This window comes from Chiloscyllium punctatum, chromosome 17 (genome assembly GCF_047496795.1).
Source record: "Chiloscyllium punctatum isolate Juve2018m chromosome 17, sChiPun1.3, whole genome shotgun sequence".
NCBI lineage: Eukaryota > Metazoa > Chordata > Chondrichthyes > Orectolobiformes > Hemiscylliidae > Chiloscyllium > Chiloscyllium punctatum.
This window is the reverse complement of record NC_092755.1, coordinates 95,001,994-95,029,719: the sequence shown is the minus strand read 5'-3', so window position 1 is coordinate 95,029,719 and position 27,726 is coordinate 95,001,994. Positions and strand designations below refer to the sequence as shown.

Here is a 27,726-nt window from a genome sequence, read left to right as displayed (position 1 = left end):
CTAGGTTATAGTCCAACAAGTTTATTTGGAAGTAAAAGCTTTCAGAGCGCTGCTCCTTCATCAGGTAGCTAGTGGGGCAGGATCATAGGTCACAAAATTTAAAATTAAAGATCAAACTGTCATACAACTAATGTGATATATTGAACAAATCTTGATTTATTGTCAAGTCTTTAATCACTTAGAATGGGGACCCGGGTTTCAATTGATTAATATATAAATCCCAGAACTTGTTTCAAGTCACATTCCTGAGATAACTTAAGGTTGGGCCGAAGGGCCTGTTTCCACACTGTAAGGAATCTAATATTCAGACTCTAACCTCACACCTTTTCTTCTATACTGATACAACCTTAAGTTATCTTGGGACTTTGACTCAAAAGAAGTTCTGGATTTACATATTAATCAATCGAAACCCACATCCCCATTCTAAGTGATTAAAGACTTAACAACAATCGAGGTTTGTTCAATACATCACATCACTTGTATGACAGTTTGATCTTTTACTATAAATTCTGTGTCCTATGATCCTGTCCCACTAGCTACCTGACGAAGGAGCAGCGCTCTGAAAGCTTTTACTTTCAAATAAACCCGTTGGACTATTAGCTGGTGCTGTGTAATTTTTAACTCGTTGTTATTGACATTTATACAGCTACTTGTTCAAACAGAAGCGGAAGGGAGTCCTCTCTACAGCAAATAAAAACTCAAGTCTGAAGAAAGCCAATTTATTTCCCCAGATCAGTTGCTGCAATTTGTGGTTTTTAAGCAATAAGTCAAAGACTTCAATGTGAACCAGTCGCTCTGTGCCTGTTGCAAGCAAGTGGAAGCACTTGGGGAAAGAAGATCAAGGAGTAGCAAATCATGACAAGCTAAAGGAATGTTTTAGTGAACTCTGTGGATGGGGATTATTGAACTCTCTTCCCAGTCTTTCCCTTCATCAATAACATCCAATTTTGTTTTGTATTTGCATGTATAACTGTGTAGGGAGAGTTTTATAAGGGGGTTAGAGTTTCAATTGATTGAACTATATGTCAGTGACTTATATTTGTTTATTTGTAGCTAGAATCGTTTTTGTAATGAATAGGAATCTTTTAAGTACTGAAACCCGATCTGTGCTTTCCGTTAGTCTGGGTCTAAGAGACAGATAAATTACGTATCTTTATAAAATCTCTAACTTCTGTGACGACTTCATGAATAGTGAGGATTTCTCTTGCACTACCCAAGTGAGGTGCAACTATTTCCAAATCACTAGCCCAGTTGAACTACAGAAAATTGCTGCAAACCAGGATTGAAAATTGAATTAAAATGTTTTCAATTGTTTGAGAAGTTTAAAGTTGATATGAAATCTGTGAGCAGTTGTTTATATTTACATAGGGACATTGCTTACAAAATGCACTTAATATTAAGTTTGCAAATAAAAAACAGGATAATACAATTCAGATCATAAATTAGTAATGTAGCATGGAACGTATCCTACTGTACTGCAATACAGGGTCAATGTGAGATAAAAATAGAAAATATTGTAAATATACAGCACGTTTTTCTGAAACCGAAAAGAGAAGTCACAGTTTAAAGATTTTTGATTAGACCTCCTTGGTCTGAATTCATTATTTCCTCTTATTGAGGAGGTACGTTGCCACTTTGTGAGGCCTGTTTCGGTCATGGCTGACCATGGGTTCTATCCTCGTTGTACTTGCTTTCTGCTTCCCTGAAGCAATGCTGCTTGTGACTGAGGAGACCAATGCTTTATGTTTTATGTTACTGCACTGGCAGGATAAATCCCATCCTATCTTTACCTGATATCTGCCAGGTGCATCTTTCAGCAAAGTCATTGGATAAAGAGCAGGAACCTATTTTTGATTTTGGTCCTCCCTTTTATGGTGAGCCTAGCTTAATCAGCTAAGGATTGAATATGGGACCTTTGGTATGTGTTACTCTCAAGACACCGGGTCACACAGAGTTAGCTATGTATTATGAAGATGTTTCATATTTTATGGATTTGAATTTGCAGGATTGTGGATATAACTGGAATGGTTTCTTTTGAAAGATTAAAAAAATACTTTTTGGAACTTTTCTCAACATACATTTCTTAGAAACCACATGGTTCCAGATAAATTCCCATTTTTTTTGCTTGAGCTCACTTCAGGGATAACACTTCACTTGACTGTTTGAACAACTGCGTTTTGTGGCTTCTGTTTGAGCAGTGTTTTTCAGACTTTGGGTTGGATTAGAATCTTTAGTTGGTAGCCAGCCCGTGGAGGGAAAGAAAAACTTTCCAGCTGTTTCTCCTGTCTATTAAGAACCTTTGTTGTAAAGCCAGTATGAAACCTGATTCTCTCCTTGGAGAGCATAGAATCATGGGGTCATAGAGCTGTACAGCATGGGAACCCTTTAGTCCAACTCGTCCATGCCGACCAGATATCCTAAATAAATCTAGTCCCATTTGCCAGCATTTGACTCATATCCCTCTAAATCCTTCCTGTTTATATTACCATCCAGATGCCTTTTAAATGTTGGAATCTAGCACTTCCTATGGCAGCCCATCCTATACACATACCACCCTCTGTGTGAAAAAGTTACCCCTGAGGTCCCATTTCAATCTTTCCCCCTCACCCTAAACCCATGCCCTCTAGTTTTGGACTCCCCCACCTGAGCGGAAACACCTTGTCTATTTATCCTATCCATGCCCCTCATGATTTTATAAATCTCAATAAGGTCACCCCTCATCCTCTGATACTCCAGGGAAAATAGCCGCAGCCGATTCAGCCTCTCCCTATTGCTTAAACCATCCAGTTCTGGCAACATCCTTGTAAATCTTTTCTGAACCCTTTCAAGTTTCACATCATCCTTCCGATAGGAGACCAGAATTACACACAATGTTCCAAAAGTGGCCTAACCAATATCCTGTACAGCCGCAACATGGCCTCCCAACTCCTATACTCAATGCACTGACAATAAAGGCAAGCATACCAAATGCATTCTTCACTATCCTGCCTACCTGCAACACCACCTTAAGTGAACTATGAACCTGCACTCCAAGATCTCTTTGTTTAGTAACATACAGCCCCAGGACCTTACCATTACGTGTACAAATCCTAGAGGAGAAAGTGAGGACTGCAGATGCTGGAGATCAGAGCTGAAAATGTGTTGCTGGAAAAGCGCAGCAGGTCAGGCAGCATCCAAGGAGCAGGAGAATCGACGTTTCGGGCATGATTCCTGAAGAAGGGCTCATGCCCGAAACATCGATTCTCCTGCTCCTTGGATGCTGCCTAACCTGCTGCGCTTTTCCAGCAACACATTTTCAGCGTGTACAAGTCCTACCCTGTTTTGCCTTTCCAAAGTGCAGCACCTCATAGTTATCTGAATTAAACTCTATCTGCCACTTCTCGGCCTATTGGCCCATCTGGTCATGATCCCGTGTATTCTGAGGTAACGCTCTTCGCTGTCCACTACATCTCCGATTTTAGTGTCATCTTCAAGTTTACTATTCCTCCTATGGTCCACATCCAAATCATCTATATAAACGATGCAAGACAGTGGACCCAGCATCGATCCTTGTGGCACACCACTGGTCATAGGCCTCCACTCTGAAAACCAACCCTCCAACACCACCATCTTCTACCTGAGTCAGTTCTGTATTCAAATGGCTAGTTCTCCGTGTATTCCATTTGATCTCACCTTGCTAACAAGTCTACCATGAGAAACCTTGTTCAATGCCTTACTGAGTCCATATACATCACATCCACTACTCTGGCCTCATCAGTTCCCTTTGTTACTTCTTCAAAAAGCTCCATCAAGTTAGTGAGACATGATTTCCCACACAAAAAGCCATGTGGACTATCTCTAATCAGTCCTTGCCTTTCCAATTACATATAAATCCTGTCCCTGAGGATTCCCTTCAACAACTTGCCCACCACTGATGTCAGGCTCACTGGTCTATAGTCCAATGGCTTTTCCTTACCACCTTTCTCAAATAGTGGCACCATGTTAACCAATCTCCAGTCTTCCAGCACCTCGCCTGTCACTTTTGATGATCCAAATATCTCAGCATGGGGCCCAGCAATCACTTCCCTAACTTCCCACGGAGTTCTAGGATACAGCTGATTAGGTCCTTCTGGAAGAATCTGGAGTTTTGTGCTTCCTGAACTTGCTGAATTTGCAAAGACCCTGGTATCAACCTATATTGGTAAATTCTACATTTGCCAGAATGCCAAATCAACAGCCATCTGAACAATCCACACAACTGTTGTTGTCAAGAACTAAAATCTATTGGCCAAAAATTATTTTCTCTTAAAGCGAATGTCTGTAGAGATGTATGTATATCACCCCCCGACTTTTTTGGTGTTAATGGATGCATGTGCTTGAGGTTATTTTGAAGGGTAAATATTTATGTTTTCATGCTGCATGTATTAACCAACTCTGCATCTTTATGATAAAAAATGAAAGAACTGTGGATGGTGTAAATCAGAACAAAACAGAAGGTCTGACAGCATCTGTGGAGAAAAATCAGTGTTAATGTTTAGCTGAATCTGCAGCTCTGAGGAAGAGCCACTCGACCCTAAATGTTAACTCTGTTTTCTCTCCATTGATGCTGCCAGATCTGCTGAGTTTTTCCAGCAACTTCTGATTTTTTTCTGCATTTTTGTTGAAATGTTTTATTTTATTATAAATTAATAATTCTGTGTTTATGAAAGAAATAAATGGCTAATGAATCTTTTTACCCTAAGTCTAAATATAGAAAAAAATGTATGATTGTCCATATCTGGAACTCGGTAAATCAAGTAACCGTATGTTGTGAACTGCAGAGTGGTGGAATTAGCAAAAGGCAATGTCCTCCTCCCATCTCAGCCATCGCCCATTATACAACTGGTTTTAATTTGGTTCTGTTGTATATTAATGGAGTTTTTGCTAGAAATGAGATTGTGAAATCCTCTGAACCCAACTTGTTGGTATGGTCAAATAAGAATAAACTTAAAGTATTTATTAGCTATATTATTACGTAAATAAAATTATATAGTCATTATTGTGTTTCAGATTTAACATTCAATTAGTAGCCTAACCAACAAAAATTGGTAAAGAAAATCAATTCTCTTTAAAAAATATTGATTTTTCCGATGGACTGAATATTAAATCATTAGTTTTCAGACAATCATAAAATGCTGATAGATATTACCCAAATGCCACTTCCGCTCGTCTGGTCAATTTTTAACCTGATCAGAACTGGCATTGAGTTATATACTGTTAGAAAGCCAAAACTATTTTCAGGTTTGGCTCTTATCACCATAATAAAAGCAAACTTCTGAACATGTAATGAGTGACTGAGTAATGCACAATGCTGGTGTAAGAAATTCAACAGCTCAAGAAGTGACCGGAATTGAAAACTATTGAGGTGATTGAGGACAAGCATCCAAATGGTCACTGGTGTGTCGCTGTATAAGATTCCAACTTGCATTCTCCAGTCTATTTTAGATCAGCATGCTGTGTATTAATAGACATGCAGATAATTTAATTTGGAGGGACTTCACTCTCACAGTAGTACCTTTCTGAAGTTTTTGCTACTGACTACACATTTTCAGGTGGGAATAGTAGTTGAACATTTCTCACCCATGATTTGGAGATGCCGGTGTTGGACTGGGGGTATACAAAGTTAAAAATCACACAACACCAGGTTATAGTGCAACAGGTTTAATTGGAAGCACTAGCTTTCGGAGCACTGCTCCTTCATCACAACCACCTGATGAAGGAGCAGCGCTCTGAAAGCTAGTGCTTCCAATTAAGCCTATTGCACTATAACATGGTGTTGTGTGATTTTTAACATTTCTCATCCATCTCTGATTCAAGTCATTCCATACACATAGTTTCAGAATTTCTACTTGTTATTTCCAGGTTGGGTTGAAGGAATGGATAGATCGACTTGTGTCTTGCTAATGTTATGCTGAGCATCAGTCAGATAGCAAAGTCATGTTGGTCAATGATGACTGTCATGATGAAGGGAAATCAATCTCATTTTAAAGATGGTGTTGCTGAAGGGCAGGAAAAAAAGGATGTCATCTTTGACATGGTAATGATGAATGTTAGAGGAGAAACTGCCACTGTGTGGGGAAAACAGTGACAGATCTAGATAAAATTGGTGCCAAGAAATTGACCTGCAAAGTGGGAGATGGAAAGAAGAGTACTCATCAATACTGAAGGCCACAGAGAAGGTAAGGACTGGAGAAATGGATTGGTATAGATCACATCGAATATCCAAATGGTTTTAATGCTGCAGTCGGGGACACAAAGCTGGTAGGAGAGCCACATGACTGGCTTTAAAACAACATTGGGAAGTCCATACATTTTAAGGTTTGAATCTTACATGCATTATTGACAGAGATAACTTTGCAGTTCTAGAAACCAGAATGAAGGGCTTCAAATAGTGTGTGTGGTGGGGCAGAAGGGTGAAATATGTAAATTATTGTTGGGCTCTTTAAATAAAACAAAGGATGACCTGTACATAATGGCAGGTCACATATACAAATCACAGTTCCAACTGAAATGTAATCTTAACACAATTATAGGTCTCCTATCTTGGATCAGAATGTTATGGATCCATTGCAGATTTGAGAGCATAATTTAGCACATTGGAGATGTTACAAAGTCAGAGAATTAAAGATTGAACTGTGAATGTAAAAGATGTCATGACATTACTTGAATAGCAGGAATTGTTTCTGGCAGCCTTGCAACATTTTCCTTTGACCAATGCTATTTGAAAAAATTATCAGCAAATTGATTTTGTTGTTTGTGAAATCTCATCGTATGTAGGCCGACTGTTGTGGTTGCCTACACTAGTGATAGTTGCAAAAACATAAATTGGATTAGAATTGACTCAAGTATATAAAGTGCTCTTTAACTGCAAGGTATTTCTTCTCTAATGCTTCTATCATTAGAGAGGAATTTATGAAAGGGTCTGACATGGACAAAAAGTCAGGAGAGAGGGGTTAGGGAACAAAAGCATCCAAAGATAAAGGAAAATAAAACAACTGGAAATGGAGATCAGCCGAAACACAATCATTTTGTTTGCAAATTTTTTTTATTGTAGTACATTTCTGTATATCTGCATATACTGTGTAAAACAGGCAAGTTATAAAATGCATACATAAAAATATGGACTGTATTACAATGGTGATATGGCCTGAAAAATACATAAATACATGACATTGAAGGTAAAGTCAGGCCTGTCTGACACATACCTCAATGTAGTACAAGCAAAAATATGGTCACGCTGTGAGCTCTTTGAAATAAAACACAAAATATTTAATTTATTTTAATTTGCTTCACAAGTTACAAAGAGAACAGACTTCAAATTTCATATAAGGCAATGTGTGGTTGTACTCTTTAAATTGAGTTTAGCAATGTCATTTAATAAACCAGTTTGTTAGAAGTAGGGCAAGCCTGCACTTTGTGACTGATGATAAACTACCTAAGTAATTGAACAGAAATAGCGTGAAATCAAATCTTCATCTAAATGTGATTGTCAGGCTCAGAAGCACTGATTCAATATGGGACAATGCAATTGGCAATGTATTTGCATCTAACCGATATAATATCTACGTGGTAATGTTTGAACCAATTGCAAAAATTGGAATATGTCCAATTTTCAACTCTAACACTCCCACCTTGATGAGCATGTGGTATTCTAAAAAAAACAAAAGATTGAAATGATCTTCCCAGAGGTAACTTATCATGGATGGCTAAACACGCAATGAATGCAATTCTAAAGGAAAATTCTGATTACTCAGCATTAAGTAAAGGTTTGCTGTTTTTGTATTACTCTTTAATTCATTCAGCTTGCATTGCATGTTGGGTCAGCCAGAGATAATGAGGTACTATGAATATCTTAAAAGCTACAGGAATAGACTAAATTTTGCTTGAAGTGAATGGATGGCTGCTGTGAATTAAGACATTTTAGCAGCAAACAATTTCTGTCAATGTTAAAATACCTTTCATGTAAATACAAGCCAGCAACAAGATTCACTTTATTACAAAGTAAAATGGGTCCATGATCCAAGAATCACAGAATGTTACGGCACAGAAAGAAGCCATCCAGACCTTTGTGCTTGCACCAGAATTTTGTGTATCAGTGTGTACTGCAAGTAATTAGTTAGTAACGTGGCAATGTATATATTTGTTGTACATTTCAATTAAAATCTCTAAGTATATTTTACAAACCAACAAAGAACTTCAAGCTCTAAAATAAACTATGTAGTGGAGCAGATATTGTACGTTTCTTACAAAGTGTGTCAATTTGCAGCCTGTTTGTGAAAATGCTCCTCTGTGTCACAAATTTACATGTTGCGTCCAGAAAGTCAGGGCCTAGAACTCTTTCCCCTTCATACACTTTAGATACATTAGTAACCTTCAACATAATGTCTTCCTCCTTACAACAATAATTATCCTCCATGTACCAATGGGCTAAAATCCATTGTTTCAAAAAGGAGTACCTTTAAATTGGATCAGTAGCAATGGCATAAATGTAGTTGAATGATCAGCCGAAACTCATCTGACACCAATGGCAGCACAGTTATAAAATTTGTATCCAAAATTTCCAAATTCCTATTTAGTTCCAATCTCCATTTCAACCTCCTGTTCACCAGTATCAATGGAATGTAGGTATCACGGTCTAGATGTTAAATGCAAATAGTTACCACTGAATAGGTATCTGCTTACATCATGCAATGTGATGACAGAAAAACAAAATCAGGGGAATTTCCAAAAAAAAAATTGGAGCCAACATTTCAGTTGAGGTGAAAAATCCAATATGGCAGTCAAAAATGTATTTTCTTTATTTCAAAAAGGAAGTACAACTTAAGTGCTGTAAATCAGAGACGCAAGCAGATAATGCACAGAAGGTTAAAAATTTGTCAAGATAAAATTTTTCAGTGGCAAAGCCAGCAGTGCAATGTTCATGGAGGTCTCCTAATTGTATACTTTATCTGGTAGGCTCTTCGTGATGCAGCCCCAAAGGGTCAGCAGCTTTGGAGCCTCAGTAGATTACTAAGGTAGATCAGGGATGGTAGAAGTGCCTCAACACGGAAGCACCCTTCATAGTAGAGTGGGCATAAACACAATCAAGCTTGGTACTGTCACAGGGTTGAGGGCAAAACCCTCTGATTATTTGGGAATGGCTACAATTGTGGCCTTCTGTGGGCTCCAGCATCAACGAACCACCACACTGTCACAGACAGGCTTGTGCCATGGTAAGGAACAGCTTTGCTAGTGACAAAGCGCCAGCAATATTGTAAAATTACTCCTAATAGGGCCTGAACAAGGTAATTAGCTCCCTGTCTCAGCAGAATGAATTCAGGAGCTATCCCCACACAACTCAGCACCCCCTATCTCCAAAGCTCTCATGTCGGAATGAGAACATTCAGCTCCATGTCCTTTTTGGGCCACCTTTACATGTGGACCTGCATTTTGTATATGCCTATATTTTATAAGCAATTTTCTATGGACTAAATCCTTTGAGCAGGTCTCACACATCAACGTGAATGTTATTTTATATACCACAAACCTGAAAGTGAGAAGCAGTGTTACAGTATCTACTTAGCGTGTTAAAATAGAGGGGTAGGGCACAGAGAGAGCAGAAAGTGAGAACTCTACCACTTTCAGAACCTCATCCTGTCACTGCTGCTGTTTATTCAGCACCAGGTGGAAGACTCACCAAGTGAGAAGGCCATGCAAGAGGCCAGGTAAACAAACTGTATCAGCATTGCTTGTGGGTTTCTGGAAGAGGGGATGGTCAGTGCCGTGAATCAAGCATTGTGATGTTGGTAGGATGGAGCTTTAGAAAAACAGGACACTAGGAATTACCCTCCTGTCCTATCTGTTGTTTCCCTTTCCCATTCCCATTCAATTCCCTCCCACTTTCACTTGCCTCCTTTCCCAGTTGGCAGGCTGGACCCTGATCACCTATATGAAGTTTCAGCCATTATTGTAGGATGGTCAGGGGGTGCCAGAGGAAATAAGGTTGATCAAAGGCTACAGCTGTTCCACCCAAAGCTGAAGACTGTTAAAAACTGATTTCTAAACCAAGAATTTCTCACCATCTCAAGTACAGGGAGGATAAAGAATCCACATTTGCAAAATTAAACATTTAAACTAATAAAAAATATTGCAGCAAGTTCAATGCTAACTCTAATAAGGAAACATTGGAATAATGTACAGATACACAGAAGTACATGAGGCAGTTTTCTTCATACAGGTTACATACAGACACATTGCACTTTTAAAAGCTAAATGTGGCATTAAGCACTATACTGATACAGTAAAAAAGGTGTTGCCAATTTCCCCTGCAAAGATTCTTTAATAACACACTCATACAATATGCTTGGCAGAGTGTAATATACTGAGCAGTTTTCAAGTCATATGAAATTAAAAACCTGTGCAGTTTGTGCTTACATTAACAGTGCTAGAGATGTGACCCTCTATAACAGTGCAGCAGAAATCTTAACTTGACACGTGTGTGTACAAATATATTTATTTTGGTGTGATGTGATGGTTGTTCTCTGGTTAATTGGATGTGAAGAAAAAAATGAGCACACCACCAAATATAATTTTCTCTTGTTAATGCATTTGAAAAGTTACTTTGATTATAAAACACATGTACCTGCCCCCTCTTTTGTGGCAGCATCAGCAGACTAAAGGGAATATACTCATAATTAAAAAGAATAATTGTTTAACAAACTAGTGACTGGGTAATAACATAAAATGTTTGTTGTATCTTCATGGATATCAATTTATAACATCAATTATTATGACTAAAGTGGACATCACTAATCTTTTCAATCTGTCTCTGTGGAAAAGTTCAATATGTGTTTCAAACAGATTCAGAGACATTGTTTGAGCTCTGATTAAAGATCATTGAACTATACACTAGTTTGATTTTACCCTCCCTTAAATTGGTATGAAGGGCAAATAATTGAGTGAATTGGCCCCAGAGAGATACTGATCTTCTTCTCACAACGTCAGCAAATAAATTCTGAGTGTGAAGGTCCTTGCACAACCTTCTCACAATGCCACCAATTAATTATCTTAATTGGTTAATTAAGGGTTTCTTTAGGATTTCAACTGACCATTGATCTGATTAACTGTCTTCTGAGCATGCAAGGATACTGGCTGGTTCCTGACTAAAAAGCCAATCTGGGGTGTGTGTGTGTGTATACAGAGACAGAGAGAGCGAGAGAGAGAGATTGGGGAACCTCCATCCATCACAATCATTGGCAATGGAGGATAGGGATGGGGCAAGAGGATGGCCTCCAAAAGCCACTCCAATCCTTACTCTGACTCACTCCCTGACACCCTTCACTTTTCAACCCTGATTAAGTGGTCCTCATCTACTCTGTTGCAGACCATCATGGCTTCACAGCCTGGTTCTCCATCAAGAATCTTCAAAGCTACCAGGCTCTGATTCGCTGGCAGTCTCAGGCATGGCAGGTTTTCAATAGCAAGGCTCCTGATTGGATGGCAAGTTCACTAGTCAGCACTTTAAGACTGTAACTGTCTCTTGATTTTGTGAGTTTTCTTATTGGTGAGACCAGGGTGTTAATGAACTCTGAAGTTAGGCAGAAGTGGGTACTGCAGATACTGGAGATTGGAGTCAAGATTAGAGTGGTGCTGGAAAAGCATAGCAGGTCAGGAAGCATCCGAGGAGTAGGAAAAATCGACGAAGGGCTTTGCCCAAAATGTTGATTTTTCCTGCTCCTCAGATGCTGCCTGACCTGCTGTGCTTTTCAAGCACCACTCTAATCTTGAACCCTGAAGTTGCCCACCCTATGCATAGGGCAAAGAACTCCAAATCCTGGCCACCAATTCTGTTTCTCTTCCAATAGATTCTGCTAGATCTGCTAGGTATTTTCTATTCTTCTTAATGTTTTGAGTGCAGCATTGTCAGATCTCTTTTCAGAGACCAATGATTCCTGACCACGTGTGATTTTGGCAAGTGAGGTGCACATAAGTAAGACACATGGCCAGCACTCTGACTTCCTCCCCACCCCCGAGTTGTTTTCATAGTAGTGTTATACAAGGCATCGGCTATCTTGCTACCTTAGGCTTTTTGAGGCTGTTAACCAACCAGAAAATCTGGTGCCATAACACAATCAACAATGAAAAGTGGAGGAAAATGGGCAGTCCACTTTTATACCAGCTAAAGTGAAAAAGCAGGAAGAAGTGTTTGGGGGATGCCTTGTGCACAGTGGAGGCAGCAGTAGTAGAGCGCAGGATTCCAAAGCTATGAAAATAAGCAAATTTGTTTGTCCCAAAGCAAATGAGTCTCCCCGTTCAAGCACTAACCTTTAAAATACATTATACTTTGAGGAAAGAGTTATAAACCATTGCATTTTTCAACTTGTATTGGATGTGAATAAGGTTTCCTGCTGCCTGCTCCTAGTCATCACTATCCTAGTAATAATGTCTGTCACCAAGATGCTAAGTGGGAATCTGCCTCCACCAATCAGTGGGACAATAAATATGTAGAGAAAGAAAAAGCATAAGATTCAGGAAGAGCCTGGATGACCAGTGAACAAAATGGTTAGATGTGAAACCTTTTTGGTTTCATAAGGATTTTTCTTCTCAACCTGTCCCTCATTTGAGGCATGGTGACCCTCAGGTTAAGCCATCATCAGTTGTCTCTCTGTAACAAGAAAGCAGCCCTATGGTGTGGTAAGTCTATGGTGACTTTACCTTTTTCGGTAAATGTGGCAGAAGATCAGCAGAAATCCCCCAAGAAACTGTAAGTGACTGCTAAGTATTCTTATTGTGTTTCGGCCAACGTTCTAATAACACATCAAACATTTTCTCCCAGTGAAGCAGCTTGGTTCAGAATCCTAATGTTGTTTAATTTGGAAAGCTTGGTATGGGGACAGATTCTGGATTAGAGTGATGCTGGAAAAGCACAGCAGTTCAGGCAGCATCCGAGGAACAGGAAAATCGACGTTTTGGGCAAAAGAGGAATAGAAGGAAGTTTTTTTTTCTAAATAAACACATACTTAAACATATTAGTTCCAAACCTAGGAAGTATAAGTTTTCACTGTACAGGTGATGACCCATCTTCTAACTGAGTGCAGCTCTATAGAATTCTCCAGCTTGACTATCTGTTATACTTTACTTGAAACCTAAAAAAAAAGCTTTTCTCCCATGTATCTTATTATCCCTTGCTCAACACAATAGTGTCTGAACCACAGTGATTACAGCCATTGTGATAATTTTACCCTTCAATTTTTCACATTGAGAACACTTTAATATTTTGCTTTTAAGCATTGTGAAAGAGAAGGAAACACTTTCAGCACACTTTACGTATCACATGGACAAGTCAATGACGTTCACCTTCAATTCCTCTCCTCTGTTAAACATAGATACTTTGTGGGGTATGATTCCATAGGTACTGGCAACATTCCTATATCTCCCCTAGTAAACTTCCTTGACGTAATAACATACTGATGCACACACAAGGTAACCTGGCAACACAGCAAAGTGCAAGCATTCCATTCCCACACTTAAATTGGTAATACTCTTCACTTCTTCCTCAGCACTAAAACCAATTGTAGCACTCCTAAACTATAACTCCATCTTTAATCAGCTGAGGACATAATGAGAATTGAATTGTTTATTGTTATTCCGAAGTAGCACTGTTTGATTGAGGCTAATAACTTAAGAATTTGAATCTCAATAGTGGCAAAATGTGGTTGGCTCTTTGGACAAATGAATTCCATAGCTGGATATATACTGGTTTTATTTTGCTCGAATGTATAGGAAAGTCCTCATTATTAGAATATCTATTAAATGTATCCATTATTTTGATTGTTGAAAGCAATATTATATTTTTTATTCTGACTGCATGATGTACATATTTCCTCTTATCTCACCAATGGCACATTTGGTACAATATAGAAGTAAATTTGCAAAAGTGAACACGATGCAGAATTATTACTTAAAAATGTCACAGTGAGACAAAACAGGTCTACCACATATCCTGAAACTGCCTTCTTTTATTGTTTTGAGAGACAGAAGTAGAGGGAGAGAGGAAGAGAAATGCATAATATAATTTCAATCAATTAGAATCAAATAAAATCAATTTTAAAAGGTCTTGAGAAGTCCAAGGACCTTAATTCAGTGCTGTAATGTGCTTATTTGCAAATGTTTATGCAGACAATTATATTGTATGGAAGGTTCTTTCTCAGTATATTTATAGTTTCTTTTCTTGATTTAGAATTTAAAAAGGGTCATATACAATGGTTTTATAATATACACAAAGTAGACAACTCATTACCCTGGCATTTTCATCCTGTCTTAGTGCAGAAAGAGAAATAAAATCCTACAGCGCAAATGCAGCACACAGTATATACATGTCTTCTGACAACTATCTAAAAACACAAGCATGCTGTGGACTGATATTCTGTTTAAACAGAAACTCAAGATATTCTGGCTTCCATATTCTAGGGCTGGTTACTCGTACCTTCGCAAGTGATTATACAGGGACTGCACGTACGTGAAGACACACTTTGGATCTGGTCTTTTGCCCATTATCATCATATCCTCTACTTCAATCAGGGGATCACAGGAAGCTATTTGTCTGCAATGAGAAAGTATAGATAAAGCAAATTACGCCAAAGTAATGCTTTATGATCGTAACATGCTGTGAAAGTAGATTTTAAAAAAAAAACTTTGCCATGCATTATCTATCATTCAAGATGGTCATAGAATCCCTACAGTGTGAAAGCAGGCCATTCAGCCCAACAAATTCACACCAATCCTCTGAAGAACAACCCACATCTCCTCCCCTTTCCCTGTAACCCTTTATTTCTCATGATTAATCCACCTAGCCTGCACACCCCTGGATACTACAGGGAAACTTAGCATAGCCAATCCACCTAGCCTGCACATCTTTAGACTGTGGGAGGGAACCCACACAGATACAGGGAGATGGTCATCAAAGGCTGAAATTGAACTCAGGTACCTAGTGCTCTGAAGTAGCAGTGCTAGCCACTGAGCCACAATGCCGTGAGTCTTTGCCAATGTCAGAATAGCAGATGGAAAGGATTTATACAATCCTGCAGAATACTCGAACAGAATGCTCATTCATTCTGTTATTCTTCCTTAATAATAGAAAACGAAGAAACGATAAAGGCATAGCCATTAAACAGGAACTAATCTTAACTGAACTCACTATCTGGTGACAATCAATGGAGCGAGACAAAATATATTTTAAAATCCATCATTAAGTTAATACCAGGAATAATATTTTAGTTAGGATGAAAATCTAAATGTTTGGGACTGTACACCTAAATGGAGAACAACAAAAATATATATTTACAAAGCACCTTTAAAGCAGAGGAATGTCACAAGGCACTTCATAGAGCTGTAAATCAGACAAAACTGGAAACTGCGCCGAAGGAGGTAATATTATGATCAAAATGGATAAAGGGACAGCTACTGCCAGTGTGTTAGCCAACTAATATTTTATGTGAAATATTTAATAAACTTTGAGTCAATAAATGACAGAATATTGGCAACCGACTTGAATTAGAAGTTCAACATTCAGAGTAATTAATAGCTACCATTTTATTAGTACCATGAAAGGAAAGGACATCCTAGAAACAAAACCTTGAGGTGAATTTATCTTCATTTCCTGAAAACAAATTCAGTTTATATCAAGAAATGTCAGACCAATGGATATTTCTGTTCAACATGCCTCTTTTAGTGCATTCAGTTTTCCTGATTAACTGGGCAAATAGTTTTAGTACCCTATGAGGAAACTTGTTATTCAAATGAAATCTGTGGCCATTTCACTGCCTGTACTACTATGACTCAAAAGGAAAAAAAATGGAAGGCACTTTTACTTGCAGAATTCAGTGCTTTTTCCTGAATTAATAGCAGCATTTTAGCGAGGATTTCTGATCCTGGCTGGTCTACAAGTTGGGTGCCAAATAAAAGCAGCCAGACTAAATGGTATTAATATAAACACTACTTTGAATAACATAAAACAGGCATGACTTTAGGAGACGAGTTCTGGAACGGAGGCTTTCACAGGGAGCTGAGGCCCTTTGTGGACTGGAGGTGAGGCCTTGACCTTTGAAGCCCGGTGTAGTCTGCAGACTTGGTCTGATGCGTTCTAGAGGCTAGATGCTGGCATGTATTGGGGTGGAAGGACTGCAAATTAAGTAGTTTTTAAAAGTTCCTTTTTATTCTTATTTCTTTTTATATTTTATACCAAATACTTCAGTATCTGTACCCAGGTAAACTGTACCCAATATGGCACCATATGTAGTGACATTGCAAACTTTTCACTGCAGTCATTCAAGTGCATGTGACAATAAAGCTAATTCAATTCAATTAGTTTCTAATGATTAGCTTCAATGCTCCCAATATAATTCAGTTCAAACCATGACATTAAGGGGAACTATTATACCATCTACTGAATTCCTGAACCACATTTAAACTTGGAAGCATCAAAATTTCAAACAGCTCAGATGCTACAGGTTTGATCCCATGTATTGTGACTAGGTCAGATTTCCATTTCTTGACTGGGACCTCTTCTTCTTTTGGGTTTTCTCATTTTACTTGGGATTGCCACAATACTGGTCAATTACCCTTCTCCATATCCTGTCTGTCAATAATTCATGTTCCGATCCTGCCACATTCAAGTGTCTTGCTACAATCATCCAATGATATCAGTCTTTGTCTCCTCCTTTCTCCTGACAATCCCAACTCTATTACTTCTCCACCACAACCACTGACCATACTACTTCACCCTTATCTCAGTTAGTGGTGCAGCCAAATCAGCATGTATCAGTCACAGTCTTGGTGCAGATAAATGGGGAGGGTTAATGATAGGAAGGACATCAGCTATAAAATCACCTTCTAAATCCAAATGGAGAAATAGAACCTCTACATCAAGATAAATTTAGGGTCCTGACCCTGTACAGCATCAGTTTGAAACACAAGCTGCAAATTTTGAAAGAATAGCTAACTAATGAACATGGAGTGTGCTCATTGTTCAAGGGTGGGAGGCAGGTAGTAGAAGTTGAAGGATGAAAAGAGGCCCTGCACCTGCCTGATAATGCAGATAAGGCACAGAAGAGATGTCCTCTCAGTTTTTTCAAAATTGTTAACTTTGAAAAGGGTCATACCTACCATGGTAGGAGGGTGTTGTTATAAAGAAATATGGAGGATCCTGCTCCATTTCACTGGTTTGTTTGAACCATTTCAGTGGGCCTACCTGTTAATTCAAAAATTCCAGTCTGTGTGGGCAGGATTCTTAATTAGTTACCCACAACCAGAGCAGTTATAAATTCAACATACTTTGTTAAAAATGGCCGGGAGGTGAGCGAGTTCAGTAACCTGACATGTCACCCACAGCCATTTTCTGCACTGCTGACTTTGGTCACCCTTTGTTCAAAATCCAGCCCATTGTGTCAAAAATTAAAATATTAAAAACTTTTTGAACTTAGTTTCAGACAAGTTCTTATAGAATATTATTTGATGTGATCCTTTGGTTTTTGGATTGATACAGTTTCGGAATTTTCAGTTGTGAGAATGGCATTTATACTGATTCATTTGTATTCAGTCTTTTTACAATGCATTAGGAGTTTGAACATTGTAAAGAGTTGTGACTAGACAGGACAAGATGCAAATTAAAAGACCATACTTGATATGAAACTGTCCTACAATAAATAAAATAAATATGTATATTTGAGACACTGCACATAAGCATCATTGAAATCCTACTGAAACCTTCCAATAAGAATGAAATAATAATAAAGAATAAGAATCTGAAGCTGTACTTACCAGAAATAACCAACCATATGTCCAATTTTACAATGTTTTGCTATAAATTCTGGGTTTTTATTCCTTTCAATGGGAGGAACAACAGCTAGCTTTATAAAACAATGTTAGAAAATCATTGAATAATTTGGGAATAAATCAAAAAGTAATTGAATATAAAACTTGTGAATCTTTCCTGAAATTAGTTTATTTTAATAGAAGTGGGAGAAAACACTGGAAAACCTCACAATCCTTCTCTCACCTGCACCAGAATAATGGTGGTGCCATCCACTTTCATTTCAGTTAACCCCTATAAAAGGGCAAAAAGAGCCAGCATGTTTGGTAGGATGCCTGACATTTGGATCCTCACTGACTCCAAGGATCGTGACCTTGATCAACCTAAGTCACTGGCCAACTGTTTCCAAGCCCTTGGACCTATATTGGAGGCTGCCCTTTACTGATTGTGCTGGGACTCTGTGACTGAAAGGAGTTTCCCTTGATGTGACTGAGTGCTACTTAACTCCAACTTGAAGACATGGACATTTGAGTGAAGCACATGTCTGTCACATCAGTTGCTGGCACGTAGTGCAGGGCTATTCGTGACATAGCATGATGACATTCAGCAACATGTCCACTCCCTTAACTGGTACCTGCTCACACCCATTACAATCTGCCTGGCCTTGTGTCTATGCTGAAAGGCAAGATATGGAAAGGCAGAGATGCTGTGAACATCCAAGTAAGTGTAAGTGAATGAACTAGGACAGCGAGTGAGCAAGCCTCAGATGTAGTCTGGTCCAAATTTGTGAGCTGCCCTGAATGCAAAGTATCCTTACAGCAGCACTGCAATGCAAGGTGCTGGTGTACTCTAAAGTTCAGCATTAAAATGCAGAAGTGCACGGCAAATGGATTGATGCAGAGACTAGAATGTGTCAGATGTCAAGGTCCGTGACTTTCATGTTATAAATTCTTGAGTTCTTATCTAGCACATGGTAAAATAGGAACCGACATATTAATGAGCTTACCTTCAGTGATAATAAGGGTGATAATGAGGAGTAAAGATCACCATGGATAGGCCTCCCATACCTCCCTAACATGAATTCAACTAGCAGAACTCTTGGAAAATGCAACTTTTCACTCCCGACATCAAGAAAGGCCTTGCTGGACTTGTCATGCAATTGTCCTAGATTCCTTGCTAAAGCTTGTGTCATTCAGGCTCTGAAGAAGATTGCTGTTTAAGTCTATAAAAGATTTATCAGTATTGTGATGATATATTGTATAAGGGTATACAGAGTTGGGAAGAGATATTACTGAGGAATGTCTTAAGGCTCCACTGTAATAATGTTGAAGAAGTAAGCACTATCTTCAGGATCTTTCTCTTTTTCTCTGTAGTAATGTCTATGATATTAATGTAACTTGCATATAGGTGCTATTATGTAATAAACTACATCTTGTCAGACTACCAAGTAGCTTTCCTCAACCACACTGGACCAAGTAGACCCTGTAGATCCGAACCTGGAAAGGGGGTGTTTACAGCAAATCTACCTTATATAATGAACAATAATAGAGTTTATACAGCATGAGGTACAGTGGTACAGATTGCTTTACAGTTATTAATGTGTTTTTGAATAAAAATCCTAAATAAATACTATATTCATGTATGCTTGATGGTCCATTAAAGAATGGTTTCAATGGTAGATGATTTCAGATAAAATATCTTGCTTTCGGTAACTGGCCACATCATTAATTTGCTGAGAGAAAAAATTGAGAGAAAGGTTAACAAGAACTTAATTTGGGGAAGGGCGTGGGAAGGAGTAGATTGGGTGCAAGTTTCTGTTTCAAGCAGGGTTTTAAAGCTTTTTCTTATATTAAGAACAATCTGGTGGGTGCTGACCTGGGAATATCTCCTTCTAGCAGAATTCTTTTTAAATTCTGGATACTGGCTGAAGAGTTTGAAACTCATGTCAACTGAAGGTCTCTGAACAGTGAGTTGAACTTCTGTTATTTCCAATTTGAGAAGATCCTGAGATGGATTTTTCAATACAAAACTCTACAGCTGAAGAATCCTGCAAACAGTGAGTTCTGATCCAAGGTGATTATATTTAAAAATGCTAGCAATGTCTAGTTGAACTGGATATTTGGAGATTTGACTTCTTTGCTGGAACTGGACTGAAAAATCAGTCTTCTGCAAATATTTAAAGTGGTATTCACACCAGTTGGATAATCTTTTATTTTTTGTAAATCTCTGACTTGAGTATTGGAGATGCAAGTCAAAAGAGTGGAGAAGGGAATTTGAGTTAAGAAGTTTGGTTTAGAAAATAAATTAGTGTTCATTCTACTTATAATTATCTTTAATGTAACTAACTACTTAACAGAATGATCATAATACATAAGAGCAGAAGTAGACTATTCAGTCCATCCAGTCTGCTCTGCTCTGCTATTCAGTGACACGATGGCTGATTTGATGATCCCGCTTTCTCTTGATTTCCATAATGATTAAAAAATCTGTCTACTTCAGCTTTGAATTTACACAATGATCTATCCTCAACAGCCCCTTGTATTAAAGAATTTCACAGATTCACTACCTTCTGAAAGAAGAAATTCTTCCTCATCTCTGTCTTATATGCAGGGCCCCTCATTCTGACATTATGCCCTCTGGTCCTAGACTTTCCCACAAAGGGATACAATCTTTCAGTATCTATCCAATTAAGGACCCTGTTTCAATAAGTGCACTTCTCATTCTTTTAAACTTCAATGAGTGCAGGCCCAAATTACTCAACCTCTCTCATAAAACAATCCCTCCATAACTGAGTTCAATATAGTAAACTGTCTCTGGACTGTCTCCAATGACAATACATCTTTTCTTTGGTAAGGGAACTATTGTTTTGAGGATTCCCCTGGGTGTGGAGTCTAGAACCAGGAGTTACAGCCTCAAGCTATAGGATAGGCTAAATAAGGAAACATTTCATCATTCAAAGAGTGATCACACTGTGGAATTTGCGACCACAGAATGCTGTGGAAACCAGGTCATTGAGTATATCCAACAACTAGATTTATACATTTTTAGATATTAAGGAAATCAACGGGGATACTATATTTGTTTCAGCTGAATTTGAAGAGAACAATCAGTATCCTTAAGTGTCAATTATAAGCTAGGATAGATGAATGGATGCTGAAGATGAGGAGAAAAAAAGTGCAAGGTGGACACATGTTGTACAGGATACCTCCTTGAGCCTCAAGACTTGTCACTCCCAGGATATCCCTCAGTATTGCACTTTCCCAACTGTCAACAACTTTACATTATTATTCTATTAATATGAAATATTGATGCTGGGGCATTGAAGGCTTACAGAAATGTGAGGAGATGACAGAAATAATAGTGAGGATAGTTACAGGTTCAGACTGTGATTATGGAACCATAAATGGTGGAATGAAGTATGCTATAGTGAATGCCACATCAAAGAAACAGTGGGTTCTTGAAGTTTCTATTTGACCTGCCATGTTGAAAACTTGTCTGCCAGCTATCTGCAGCTGAAGTATACTTTCTGATACTGTGATTAACTTTAAATTGGAATAGAAACCTATGATTCTCTCATCTCTGATTAGGTAGACTGCAAATAAATAGTGTGACTGGTAGTGGAGTTCACCTAATTTCTAATAACGAGGAGCTCCACTAATTTTATTTCTTTGTTCAGTCTGCATAATTAGGTGTATGCTGGCTGCACAGCTCTGAGTTTGAGCCTAAGATAGCCTGATACAAATTTCTACCCCATCAACTGAGCAGACATAACCATGCTCTTTTACCCATTTTATAAAAACAGGCAGTTGATACAAAAGCCTAAGAAAGTAGCACAGTACTTAAATAGATAAATCCTTCTAATTTATTTTTGGCAGGAAATACATTACTATGACTGCAACCTTCCTTTTAAAGTCATTATGTGCAGTAGTCAAAGGCACACTGTGACCATCGCCTCACAGAAAAAATACCATAAAAAGTCAATGTTTACAGCCTACAAAGGCAGTGACCTTCAAAGGCTGGAATAGCTCACAGATGCCCGTTAATTTTCTTGACAGAAATACCTAACGTGTAATTTTTTAGAAACACATAAAACATACACAATCATTGAATGCAGTATTAACAATATCAAACTTCAGTTTGATACACTGTTTAGTAGTCAAGGAGATGCATACTGTTTCACAAACAAAACTTCTATATTAATTTAAACCTTAGTTCACCCCTTCCCCCATTGTTATTTCAAATTCAAGCCAAGCTATGATGTAACCTAGCTTGAAGCTAATGCATCATTGACAGTATGCAATGTTTGACAGACAAATTTTTATTGCTGGATTGGACTTATTCAAATTGTGATATTTTAAAGAAAGTTAGTATAACATAATTTACCATCCTGCACACAGAACAGAGCAAGTTGATTTTAAAAGCGGTGTTCCCAGAATGGTAAAACTCTACAGCACAGAAAGAGACACTGGTCAGTGCCTGCTTTCTTCACCAGAACCATCCAAATCTGTTCTCAATGCTCTGTTTTCTCTACTGTTAGTGATAATTTGGAATTGACATCATTATAACCTAAACAAAATATAGGGTCAAACAAGCAAAAGTCTCTGTTAAACCTTTTTCTAGAACATCTTTCCTCATAACTATATTATCTTATTATGGGTATCAACCTGCTCTGTTTACTCTGTGACTTATTATTGTTCTTATAATACTGTATGCATTTCAGCACATCGTGTTATAAGTAAGGCCTAGCCTATGCATCTACAAATTAATCACTTACTCTTTATAAAACCTAAAATGCGACAAGCATATTCATGGTTTTATCTATCTATATTCATATTTTCAGGAAATTAAGCATTTGAATTTCCAGGTTCCTTCTTTATCCACCCCTTCTGCATCCTTCCCTTCACAGTTTTACTACAATTCATTCTCAAAACATATTATCTGTAGTTTCTCTGCATTAAATCTGAATTGCCATGTGTGCACTAGTTTATTGTGTCCATTAGTTCAACCTATGTACTTCTGAAGCCTTTCACAGCTCTCCTCACAGCTCTGCCTGAGACCAATACTACTATGTTATAGCAGAACCAACTGCAAATTACTCGATTTTTGCTGTTATAGTACTGTTTATACCTTCATCCCTCAGTTTGATTTGTCCTTTTTAAACAAAAACATTGTTTTTTTAAAGTGCTTTTTTACATATTGAGTCACTGAATGAATCATTACATGCCTCTGTGACACAGGTTTACAAACTACTTGTATGTACAAAGACTGGAATGACATCCTAACCAGAGTACAAATTTGGTACAGTAAACTTAACAGACATGTATTTTGCCATAATGTGGTCTAAATTAAATCAAATTACATTATTTAACCAGAGTGTTTTTTATTAATCCTGGCAGTACTTTGTTTCTGTTATTTTCTTTTAATCATCTTCAGATCTTGATTCATGCTGACATTTTACAACATCTCTCCTAGATTTTCAAGAACCTTAAAATGCTTCCATGAGCATTAGCAAACATCTGCTATTAACCCAAATGGTTACTTTTTATGATTATCCAGCTCAGCTTATCTAGATTCAGATTTTCATCGACAAGAGAGTCAAGAATCATGGGGACAGACAAGAAAGTGAAGTTAAGGTCACAATCAGATCATCAGGATTTTAGTGAATGGCATAACAGGCTCAAGGGACCAAATAACCTACTGCTTCTGTAATGTTTTATGTTCATCTATATAACAGAGCAGATTGTATAATCAGCAGGAAGAATATAACTGAATTATTTTATGCAGAAATATGTCTTTATCAACAGCAATTAGTCGCTATGTAGAAACAAACCCATCCTCATATTCTGATGAAATATAAATAAGGATCTCACAAAAACATATAATACAGAAGAGGCCATTCGGTTCATCAAGACTTCACTGCCAAAAATACACTACCACCTGCAATAGTCCGACACTGAGGACACTTCAAGTGTTCAGTCAAGTACTTTTTAAAGATTGTGAGGTTTCCTGCCTCAACGACCAACCGAGATAGTGCATTCCAGACACTCACCACTCTTCGGATGAAAAAAGATTTTCCTCAAATTTTCCTAAACCTCCTATCTTTCACTTTAAAATATGCCCCTTGTTATTGACCCTTCAATTAAGGTCAGCAGCTGTTTTCTATTCACCCTGTCCATACCCCTCCCAATCTTATATACACCCTCAACCTTCCCTGTTCCAAATAAAACAGCCCAAACTTATCCAACCTGTCTTCACGGTTGAAATATTCTATTCTAGAATAACAGCTTGGTGAATCTTCTTTGAACTCCAGTGCGACCTCAAGATAAATTATTTGAGAATGAGGCCCTAGGTTGTAAACATTCAGTAGCAAGTTTAAATTTTCCATTTAAATCATTAACTTCCTTTCTTTTCAACAGACTAATTAAAAAAAATTAAAGTCTTTTTCTGCTGTAGTGTTGTGTTAAAACAAAAGAAATTTTAAAACGGCAAGTGCGTTATAGACTTTTACAACTCAATTTTAAAGTATTTCAATAGCACAAATATAATTCCTGTTTTTCCATCCTTTGAAACTTCAGACATTCTGATATTCAATAGGCAAAATACACTGATAGAATATGAGGACAAAACACCTACTATCCATAAAAATAAACCCTTGGTTCTGTGAGAATTTGTTTTTTTTCCCATTATCTCTTTAATCCAATGCCACGTCTTGGCAATTCCTCTCATTTTTATCCTGGATAGGTTCTTAAATATAAGTTACGATTTATTAAACTGATCTGAAACTTTACTCTGATAAAACAATACCATTTAAAAGAACTGAGACAGAAAGATAGAATTAAACACCAATTAAATACCTTAAGGCAAGCTAATTGAAATGTTTGATATTCTTTCTGCCCTGTTTTGTCATAAAATATGCCACTGATAGAATTAGTGACTCCTCCCTCTCCCTGGTAAAGAGCTTATTTACTTCAAAAGTCACCATCATGTAAGTTGAGATCAGGTGCAAAATTACTGAGTTTCTTTTAAAACTCGCTCATGGAATGTAGTTGTCAGTGGTTGGCATTTATTATTTATCCTTAATTACCTTGGAGAAATTGGTGGTTAGCTAAGGTCTTGAACTGTTGCACTCCCTGGTGTGTAGTTAGATCCACAGTGCTGATAGGAAGTACATTCCAAGATTTTAACCCAGTGACATAAAGGAAAGGCAGGATATTTCCAACTCAGAAATATGTGGCTTGGAGGAGAACTATAGTGTATTATAGACCTGCTGTCCATATCCTTCTGGGTGTAGAGGTTGTGAGTCTGGAAGGTTCCAATGAAAGGACTTTGGTGAGTTATGGCAGTGCATATTGTAAGATGGTCATTGTATAGAGAAAGGAGTGAATGGTTAAGGTAGCAGATGGCTGTCAGCCACACTGCTTTGTCATGGGTAGTGTTCAGCTTCTTTAGTATTGTTGGATCTGTACTCATCCAGACAAATGGAGAGTATTCCACCACATTTTGACTTGTACTTTCAAGATGGTAGACAGAATTGAGGAGTCAGGAGAGAATTACTCTCAAGAATTCCGAGTCTTTGACTTGCTCTTCTAAGTTTGGTACAGTTCGGTTTCTGTCCAATGGAACTCTCTAGAATGTTTTTCATGGGATACTCAGTGATGATAGGGCCATTGAATGTCAAGGGTGATGGTTAAATTCTCTTTTGCTTGAGATATTCATTGCATGGCAGTTGTCCACCGGCAGGCAGGACACTCAATAGAATAGGCAGGTAAGCTGGTACACTGATGGTTTTGACACACATCATCTTCAAACTCAGAAGGGCAGGCAGGAAAAGGGCAGCATTGTTAGGATGGGAAGGAAATAGTACCATAGCAAGAAATGATCAAATGGAAACTAATGGGGCTAAAGAGCGATACACCTCCTGGACCTGATGGGATGCATTCTAGAATATTAAAAGAAGTAGCGACACAAATAGTAGATGCATCGGTAGTAATCTTCCAAGAATCCTTTGATTCTGGAAAAGTCCCAAAAGACTGGAAAATAGGCAATTTAAGATCTTTATTAAAAAAAGGAAAGAGACAAAAACAAGTAACTTTTAGGCCAGCTGGTTTAAAGACTGTTTTTGGGAGAAGGTGAGAGTCTGTTATAAAGGACGTAATAGCAAAGCATTTAAAAGTACATATTAATATCAAGCAGTGTCATAATGGCTTAATGAAGAGGAAATCATGCCTGACAAATATATTAAATTTTTTTGAGGAAATAATGAGCAAAGTAAAGGAGATGCACTGGATGTAATATATTTAGATTTTAAGAAGGTATTTGATAAGATACTACGCATTAGGCTACTTAATATACTACCTCCCATGGGTGTGGGAGGTAGTATATTAGCATGGGCAGAGAATTGGGTAACTAATAAAAAACAGAGAGCTGGGATAAGGAGGGCATTTTCAGGATGGCTACCTGAAACTAGTGCCACAGGGATCAGTGCTAGGGCCACAATTATTTACAATACATATTAATTACTTAGCTAAGAAAAGTGAATGTACTACAACCAAATTTATGGATGACATAAAAATGAGTGGGAAGGCAAGTGGCGAGGATGGCAAAAGAGTCTGCAGAGAGACATAGACAGGTTAAACAAGTAGGCAAGAACATAGCAGATAGAATACAATGTGGGAAAATGTGAGGTTATACATTTTGGCAGCAAGAACAGATGAACCAAATATTGTTTAAATGGAGAAAGGCTGCAGAAATCTGCAGCACAGACGATCTGGGAGTCCTCATGAATAAATCACATAAACCCATACATGTTCAGCAGGTAATAGGGAAGGCAAATACTACATTTGTCTTTATTTCAGAGGGAATGGAATATTAAAGTGGGGAAATCTTGCTAAAATCATACAAGGCACTAGTCAAGGCCATTGGAATATGTGAACAGGTTTAGGCCTCTAATCTAAACAAAGATATATTAGCATTGAATGCAGTGCAAAAAAAGCTCAATAGATTAATCCTGGGTATGAAGGGATTGTCTTATGAGGAGAGGTTTGGTCTGCGTACACTGGAGTTTAGACGAATGAAAGATGACCTTATTGAAACATAAAAGTTTGATAGGGAACCTGACAGGGTAATTTGGAAAGGTTGTTTCCCTTTGTGGGAGAGTCTAAGACAGAAGGCATAATTTCAAAGGGGTCATCTCAGAGATAAGGAGGAATTTCTTCTCTCAGAGCAAGTGAATTTTTTGAATTATTTACCACAAAGAGCTGTAGAGGCTAGGTTATTAAAAATATTCAAGGCTGAGATAGATAGATTTTTAATTAGTAAGGGAATGAGAAAGGCAGATTTGGGGATTAACAGATCAGTCATGATCTCTGTGAATGGCAGATCAGACTCAATGGGCTGAATGGCCTATATCTTATGGTTTAATGCTCTGTACAGCTCTGCACTGTCTGTGCATGTACCCACTGCGGCTCTGGGGAGGGCACAGATCATAAAATTACTCAACTGTGATTTTTTCACACACTTGTTTATTTACTTCAGTGGATCTTGTAATGGCAAATCTAATGCCAAGTTTGTAATGCTCTAATGAATGACCATTCTAGATTGTCACAGTGGGTAACAACCTCATTCCTTGATTGCTGATTTTCTAGCTTTTAAGATAGAGATGTGGAGAATTTCTTCTGAGAGGGTACTGAATTTGTGGATTTTATTTTACCACAGAAGGCTATAGAGGCTGGGTGATTAAGAATATTCAATCTGAAATAGACAGAGTTTTAATCAGCTAGAGAATCGAGGGTTATGGGGTAAAAGGCAGGGACTGAAGATTATTAAATTAATCATGATAGCATTGAGTGATGGAGCAGACTCAATGGGATGATTCTCCTACACTTCATGCTCAGTCTGGGAATGTTAAATCCAGCTCAAAG

At 37.9% G+C, this 27,726-nt stretch overlaps 1 protein-coding gene across 3 annotated transcripts in view; it reads right to left on the bottom strand.

Moving 5' to 3' along the window:
* Positions 1-7,054: 7,054 nt before the first annotated feature.
* The window catches only part of smtnb (smoothelin b), a 355,969-nt gene continuing 335,297 nt past the window's right edge, over positions 7,055-27,726 (bottom strand). For all 3 annotated transcript variants that reach the window (XM_072587983.1, XM_072587985.1, XM_072587984.1), the window contains one exon: positions 7,055-14,599. Coding sequence is in view for 1 of the 3 variants with exons in the window: in XM_072587985.1 (XP_072444086.1) it covers positions 14,473-14,599 (127 nt within the window). In the remaining 2 variants the exon portion in view is untranslated. The remainder of the gene's footprint in view (positions 14,600-27,726) is intronic.